The sequence below is a fragment of the Oratosquilla oratoria genome, chromosome 30 (genome assembly GCF_046742065.1).
Source record: "Oratosquilla oratoria isolate Oo_2021 chromosome 30, ASM4674206v1, whole genome shotgun sequence".
NCBI lineage: Eukaryota > Metazoa > Arthropoda > Malacostraca > Stomatopoda > Squillidae > Oratosquilla > Oratosquilla oratoria.
In genome coordinates this window covers 2,977,799-2,986,259 of record NC_134806.1, presented here as the reverse complement: position 1 = coordinate 2,986,259, position 8,461 = coordinate 2,977,799, and the positions used below count along the sequence as shown (strand labels likewise).

At 43.6% G+C, this 8,461-nt stretch overlaps 1 protein-coding gene across 3 annotated transcripts in view; it reads left to right on the top strand.

Moving 5' to 3' along the window:
• The window catches only part of LOC143040977 (monocarboxylate transporter 14-like), an 86,992-nt gene extending 79,118 nt beyond the window's left edge, over positions 1-7,874 (top strand). For 2 of the 3 annotated variants that reach the window (XM_076212435.1, XM_076212434.1), the window contains exons 4-6: positions 996-1,340; positions 4,494-4,751; positions 5,171-7,874. In XM_076212435.1, the coding sequence (XP_076068550.1) occupies positions 996-1,340; positions 4,494-4,751; positions 5,171-6,363 (1,796 nt within the window). In that variant the 3' untranslated portion in view covers positions 6,364-7,874. The remainder of the gene's footprint in view (positions 1-995; positions 1,341-4,493; positions 4,752-5,170) is intronic. The other variant, XM_076212433.1, reaches the window with a different exon arrangement.
• Positions 7,875-8,461: the final 587 nt, after the last annotated feature.

Genomic DNA, 8,461 nt, shown 5'->3' with positions numbered 1-8,461 from the left:
CTCTTTCTCCTATTTCTTTACCTTCCCACTACACCACGAGTTTTCCCCCTTCCCTACTAATACAACAAGGTACTCCCTCGTCGTTGAGATCCACGAAAGTTGCACTTCTTTTCCGGAGTTCCAATCTTCGCCGTGTATCCGACGTACGTGTATGTGTGTGCGTGTGTGTGAAAGGGTTCACTGAACCATTTCCACGTTTGTATCTCCCTCACAGACAGCTAGCGCTTCTATCCTTGAGGTCAAAGTCACTACGAAGAGATGATAAAGGAATGGTCTTTATTTGAATTGAAATCACTAGGTGACTAGTTCGTATGGGTGGTATTGAAGTATCCAATGAATGAACTTCAAACATATGCAATTAATACCGATATGTAGTTTTTTCTGTATATGTTTTTTCATTCATGTGTGTGCAAGAGTGACCAATGGGAAATGAAACTAAACGATCCAGAGGGTTTTCGTATATTACAGGTTCAGTGCGAAATATATGTACTTTGTAAAGTATCATGTACTTTGCATTGAAGATGTAATATACGAAAGCGTTCTGCTTCATTTATTTTTTCTTTTCCAGTGTTTCTTATTAGCATGTATGTGTGTATAGAAAAAGAGAATTATACGACAGTAATGAAGTCGATGTACGAAAGTTGATTTCTTTATACGTTTGTGTAAATGCATCTTCAGGCTTTCTTTCACCCAAGTCTATATTAAATTTTGTTACATTTGTTCAAGATGGCTCATAAAGAGGGCTGTTGAGATTTTTTAATCTCCTATCCTTTATTTGTTTATCTATTAAGAAATCTATTATGTATTCATCTATTCACATTTGTTTCCTTATTCAGTTATCTATTTATTTACTTATTCATTCATTTACTTATCTATTAATTAACATATCTATCAATTTATTCATCATTTATGTATCTATATCTTATATATGCTCAATAAATTATTTATTCTTTCTCTTATATATCTATTTATTTATCAACTTTCCTTTCTTCCAGAGGCAGCTTGTAACGGGCGGTTTGAATGGAAAAGCAGAAGTACCACGACATATAGCTTCGACAGTAATATCACTCGCGAGACCACTCATGACGTCACCAGCGTCACGGGAAACAAAAAGACGCTTACTTATCACCACTTGGAGCTCAAGGAAGGAGACGAGAAAGCCGACACCAAGAACCTCGCAAGGAACAACGTACTGGAGGTCAGCGACAGCAGGAGGAAGAGCACCAGAGATGGAAAAGACGGGTCGAGTTCGATGAGGAGTTCGAAGAGTCCAGATGTCGATGGTGGCTGGGCCTGGGTCGTCTTCGCGGCTGCGTTCCTCTCGTTCTTCGTGTCTTCAGGTGAACGATTCGGGGCTTGTTTGGTTGCAGAAATCTTCTCTCACCCTTCCCTCCTTTCCCTCCTCCCATGCTACCCCCTCGTACTCCCTTCCCCTTCTCCTCTTCTACCCTCATCTCTCTCTACACCTCCCCTCCTCTCTCCCCTCCCCCCATCCATTCCCCCTCTCCCTCCTCCAACCTCCACTCTCCCACTCCGTCCTCTCAGGATCGAGTAGGCTTTTAGTATAAAAATATAATGAAAAAATATATATAAAAATAAAGAAATAAACGAATAAATATATAAATAAATAAATAGATGAATAAGTAGATAAATAGATAAGTAAATAAAGAATAACAAATAGGTAATTAAATACAAATAGATAGACAATTAGAAATATATATATATAAACAAACGAAAATAAAAGTGTCATAGGGTTCAGTGAATTGGCCCTTTCGGCTATAGAGTTTCTTAAATGTGAATAGAAGTCTTTTGGAGACAAGATTCTCCTTCAAGTTCTTTAGCCAGAATAAAACCTCTAGAATATTTCCTCAGATGAAAGGATCAGTTAGAAATACCTTTGAGCCAATGGTGTTAGGCTGTACATTGAAAATATTTTGTTTTGTCTGCCAGTGCTAAGGTACAGCTGCATACATCAATCATATACATTTATGAGCCAGAAATCATTACGAGTCTATGTACACACATGCATACACACACACGTACACACAAAACACGTTAGTTTGCTTGCTTGCGAACACACAAAACTAGAATAATTAATTAATTATAATCGAAGTATGATGATTAATAAGGGGGTATAGCTCAAGTTGCAACCGTATGTGAAGCTAGGTATGATAATTAGAGAGTAAGAGACAGGATCATACGAGCATAGCGCATTTCCTGCATACTAATAATGGGTTAAACATGCACGCGCACACACGCACACATAGCATTACCCATAGGTCGGTCATACGAGCTCTGAGCTCTCTTCCGGGAGGGAAATAGCTGTCGATCACGAGTCCAACACGTGATCTAAAGACCAAGGTGAAAGGTGAATCACACACACATATACACACCAGTTTAGTAAATTTTGTGAGAATCAACACCGTGTGAGATCGAATATGTTACCTGACGCCTATGTTATTGTTGTATGTTGTTTGATTATTAGGATAAAGTTTTCATGCTATGATGTTGGGGGCTTTCCGTTTATGGTGACAGGTTCTTATGACTCGTGTATGTCTGCTCTTGAATAGCTTATGAAGTGAAACTTGTCGAAAGGGCAACATTGTGCCATGAAGAGAGAATTATTTTTTGGAAGTCTGACGCAAGCATTCTTGTAGCTGGATGGAATCTTCATGGCTTATCAAGCAGAGGCTTGGTGTTGTTCTGATACCGCTGCCTCCAAATTAGCCCCCATGCATTCGTGTTGGACTATATCGAGGACTGATGGAGTTCATCAAACTCCAATGTACAATAGTTTGTCTGAGTTGATCAAAGTTCGGTGTACGTACTTTTTAAATTGTTACATTTGTACTGCAGGGACCGTTAGGTCTTTTTGGCATAGTGGACTCTCACGCCTCGACCCCACGGAAGGGTCTTGATGTGCAGATAGCATCGCCCAACTCTCTCGATCCTTGACACTCGTTACTGTATCAGCCTGTGTTTAGTAAAGCACTTAGTCAGGTGATACTTAGGGTAGTGAGGGCTCTTTCGACACTGGAATGTCCTGTCTGAGTGTGAGAAGATAGTCATAAGTCTCTTGACGTGAATGAAAAGGACAATACAATCTTCAACACCAACCCCTAAACCCCAACCCAAACAACAACAAGTGTCACAAGCAATCACCTCAGCGGGAGTCACGAGCGGGATGTCAGGTTCATTAACCCTTTGGCCACTCAGGGGGCGCCACGGGGGGGATGCATAAAATCGTCTGGCGCAGACAGGAAAAGTGATACATGGTACGGAAGGGGTGAATCGAGATGAGGCTCTTAGGCTGCGTTTACATCAAGCGAATCGATTTATGAATAATCAACACGATTCATGAATCGTGTTGTTGATTCGCCACACTAATTTCAATGTAACCGTTTAATACGCGCCAGGCGAACCGAGTCAATTGATTCGCCTGGTGTAAACAGTTACATTGAAACTAATGTGGCGAATCAACAACACGATTCATGAATCGTGTTGATTCTTCATGAATTTAATTGATTCGCTTGGTGTAAACGCAGCCTTAGTCCACAGGGAGTCACGTAGGGAGTTGAATAAAAACGCCTGGCGACAACAAGAGTAAAAGATGAAAAATTCCATCCGCTACGGAAGGGCCTCATAGATTCGGGCGTCGTTTTTCCCGGTCACGTGACTGAACTATCGGAGGTCCTGTGACGTAATGTGACGTCGCGGCGGATGAGTCAAAGAATGTCAATTGAATGGAAGTGGAGGAAAAGGTTGAGAGAGAGGTGGAGAGATGGAGGAGGAGGCGAAGGTGGAGATGGAGGGGAAAGGGAAGGTGGAAGTGTAGGAGGAGGTGGAGGGGTGGATCAGAAGGGGAAGATGGAGTTGGGGGTAGAGGGAATGGTGGAGGTGGAGTTCACAGAGGGAACAGGAAGCATTAGAGGAGAGACGTAGGAGATATAGTTAGATAAGGTAATAGTAGGGGAATAATGTGAAAGTATTGGAGGCAGAGATTCTCGCGGTAACAATCTGGTGTCTGTCTTTGTTTCCCTTACCTGAACAAAATCGCCAGACGGCAGCCAGGGCAAACATTAAAGTCGAATATAAAATCTAAAGGCCTTAACCATCTTTATTCTGGCTAGTGTCAAACGATTTTATTTAGCTGAGGGACAAACATGGGGGTTCCGGTCTGTCTGGAGCTCGTTCAGGGTCGCGTCCGTCTACAAAGTACAATACAGGGACTGTAATTCTTTATTGAATGAATATGTATTTTCTTATCGAGTAATGAATGTAGTCTATATAAAGTGGTTCCTTAATGATTTAAGACATTTCTTTGGTAGAAATTGTACTAACGCTCCATTAATAACAAGAATCACAAAATCAACAAAAATAATAGCAGCAACAATAGCAACAAATATACAACAAATACAACAACGAAAGATAAATTCACATGGGTCAGATCCGAACGTCCGCAAAGATTCCTGACAACAACTTTCCTCCTGCAGGGATGTACTACTCCTTCAGCGTCTTCTTCGTGCAGCTCCTCCTCGAGTTCGGAGAATCTAGAGCTCACACCGCTTGGATCTACTCCACCAACTCGGCCGTGCACATGTTCTCGGGGCCCATTGGAGGCTGGGTCATCACCCGTTGGGGTCCTCGGCGAGCTGTCATCCTCGGAGGCGTCCTCGCCTGTCTCGGATACGCCTTGTCCTCGATGGCAAGAGACCTCAACGTTCTCTTCTTCACCTTCGGGATTATCAATGGTGGGTTCTTGGGTCGAGGCTTGGATCTTGTCTTGAAATAATAGTGTCATCTCATGAATTTTCCTTTTTTCTTTTTCTTTTTTTTTCTCCTCTTTTTTTTCCCTTCTGCTTCTTCTATTTGTTTCTTCTGCTCTTCTTTTCTGACACCAGTGATGGTCCTGTGAAAAGGAGGTCGGGAAGAATCACCCCTCACATCCCATCAACATTCTTACTCATATCTGGAAGCACCAGGCTGTCTCAGAACCAGGTCCAAAAACATCTCTTTTCATTTATCATTATAATTCTCTCGTTTCTCTCTCTCCAGTTATCATTATAATGTTCTGTTCCCTCTCTCCCTATCCTCATTTAACATTATAATGTTCTTTTCCTTCTCTCTTTCCAGTTATTTCTAATTCTTCCTCTCTCTCACCTATCTTCAGCTGTGGGCACGAGCCTGAACTACTCCGGATGGCTGGTCGGCCTTGCACGTTTCTTCGAGAAGCGCCATGCCCTGGCCGTGGGTCTGGCCATGTCCGGCTCGGGCGTCGGGGTCTTCTTCATGGGTCCTCTCATCAACACCCTCGTCGAGGAACTGGGCTGGAGGAGCGCCATGCTCCTCAACGCCGGGTTCTCTCTCAACTTCTGCGTCTTCGGTGCCACCATCTACAGCAAATTGAGGAAGAACCCCGGTACCACGTCTCACGTGACTCACACGCCCTCGGCGATAGAGGAACTTCTCGTGGGTGAAAAGAAGACTGAGGACGTCGTCGAAGAGGAGGTCTCGAGTAAAGACAGTGGGGTCAGCGTTGACCTGGAAGAGGAGAAACGGTCCCTCTCGAGCATCGGATCCGGATGCGGCACGAAGACTGTCTACCTCGAGGACATTCCGCTCCCATCTCTCGTGGCCGCCGGGAGTGTCTGGTCCTTGCCGCCTCAAGAGGTAACTCGAAGTAGGTATTGGCTGCGCAAGATGCGTAAGCGGGTCGGGGCGAAGAAGAACGTCCAGGGGTCGATCTCGTACGACGAGGTCAAAGAGGACAGGACGAGAACGAAGAAAAAGATCTACTGCTCGCCGCCCTTCTGGTTCCTGCAGGCGTCGTGTTTCTTCAGCTTCATGGGGACCATCACCATGTCTGCGATCCTGAAGGACTGGACCTGCTACTCGGGTCTGGAGGACGCGTTCTCCATGTCCCTCTCGGCCACGGGCCTCGGGGACCTTCTGGGGCGGATGCTGGCGGGTTTGGTCACCTCGCACGCCACCAAGCGTGGCACCTCGCCCCTCTACCTCTTCGGGGCCGTCCAGGTCTTCCTCGGAGCTTCCGTCTTTGCCGCGTCGCTCTCCAACGGCCCCGAGCTCCTGGTGACGGCTATGGCGGCCATCGGCGTCGGCTGCGGACTCCAGAGCGTCCTCTACGCCCTCATCCCTTCCTACCTGGCGCCGCCGTCGGCCCTGGCTCAGGTTCTCGGGTACCTCCTGCTGGTGACAGGAATCGGGGCGTTGACGGGTCCTCCCCTGGCAGGAGTCTTGGTCGACACGACCGGGTCCTATGACCCGGTCCTCGGGTTCTGTGCCATCACTCCCCTTCTGGCGGCGGGGCTCAGCGTCGCCGCCGAGTGCTCGCGACCGGGGTGAAGAGAGGCTCTCCCCTGAGGAAAGGAGAATCCTCCGGGAGGAGGTCACTCCAGGTACCGGAAGAGGACCCGTCAAAGAATCCACGCTGGAACATTAATATGATTTCCAGTTGACCTTAAGTTATGATCCCCGTTCGTAGTTGAGACAGTGTCACGGTTAAGGTGTGGGAGTGTGTTCCCTTAATTGAATAAAAATGGAATAGAATGGATTTAAGCGAAGTTTTCTATCTACGGGTTGAACAAAGGTCAGACTAGGTTGAGGAAGAAACCAATTGGAATGTATTCCGTCACTGGAAACTAACATTACTATCCATGGGGATAATATCATAGAGATGGTATTAGATAGATCTAAGGAGGGAAGCAGAATGGAGGAACTTTTTTTTTTTCTTTCTTTTTTTAGTAGTAAAAATTAGTCTTCAACCATAAAAGAAAGCTACGTGACTGGTCCGTAGGGGTGTTAGTAAAGTCCCTAGTGTTAAGCGTGTAGAACCTATACAGTCTACTCCATACAAGGTGAGGAAAGAGGGGTCCAAAATGATGAGAAAAACTACTAGAATGAGAAGAAATGTTGACAGTGAAGGGTTGTCGAGTCTGAAGAAGTCTTATAATTAAAACAGGGCCCCTAACCACAGGACCCACAAACCTAAGGACTCTCATAGAAGGAACCCAAGTGTCAAGGACCTTCCGTACCGAGGAAGGACCCCAGATAGAACAAGGTCATCTGGGTCCTAGGCGACAAGAAAGATGGATTGAAGGACCTCTCCAGGGTTGGGAAGCTTCCATGAATTGGTGTTCTGTCTAGCCTGTGAAATCTTCTTGTACTTCGACAAAAGACGTGGATTATCTTTGGGTCTGTTTTGTTCCAGTATAACGAAGCTGTGATATAATCATTGAATGCACACACATGCACACACACACACACATACACACACATGCACACATGCACACACACACACACACACACATACACACACATGCACACACACGTTTGTTTGTTGCATACATACACATTTAGATACATACTTTTACACATGCCTACATGATTATTTGGTTAGGATATATAAACATGTGTGCATGTGTGTCTAATTAATTATATTCACCCATTTGCATCTACCTAATTGTAATGTACAGGGATAGAACTACATTCGTGATGTACAATCTCTAAGTCTCCATCGGTGTATTTACCTAGTTGTATTTTACGGGAAGGGGAGCTATGCTCGTGTCCCGTCTTCATATCTCATTTTATCTAAACTATTTTTAAATTCATGTATTGTTTTTGCACACACCACTTTCTCATCTAACTTGTTCCAACTGTCTATTACTCTGTGAGGAAAGCTGTTCTTTTTCACATCTCTTCTATAGCTGTCTTTTTTTATTTTCTTTCCGTGTCCTCTTGTATTTCTGTCATCCCATTTTATCAGATTCTCTCTATCAGTAATTTCTATGCCTTTCATGATTCTGTAAATAGCTATCAAATCTCCTCTCTCTCTTCTTTGCTCTAGTGTCTGTAGTTCAAGTTTTTCTAGTCTCTCTTCATATGATAGTTTTGAGAGTGTTGGTGCCAATTTTGTAATTGCTCTTTGTATTCTTTCAAGTTTTTTTATACATTTTTTTTTGTACTTGGTGACCATATCGTTGCTGCATATTCCAATCTTGGTCTTATCAGGGTGATTAGGATTTTCTTCACCATTTCTTCATCCAGGTATGTAAATGCAACTTTGATTGTTCTTATTAAATTATAAGTTTCTCCAAAAATCTTATTTATATGTTTCTCAGGTGACATATTATTCATAACAATGACTCCCAGGTCCTTCTCATTTTCTACTTTTTTTATTCCTTCTTCTCCCAATTTATATGCTCCTGTTATTCTGTTTTTGCTTTTTCCAAATTCCATTATACTACACTTTTTTGTATTGAACTCCATCTCCCACTTCCTACTCCATTCCTGTACTTTATTTAGATCTCTCTGTAGTGATTCACAATCTTCTTCAGTTTTCACTCTTTTCAGTAGTTTTGCATCATCTGCAAAGAAGCTCATATAGCTTTCAATTCCTTTATCCATATCATTAATATATATAGCAAACATTATTGGGGCCAGA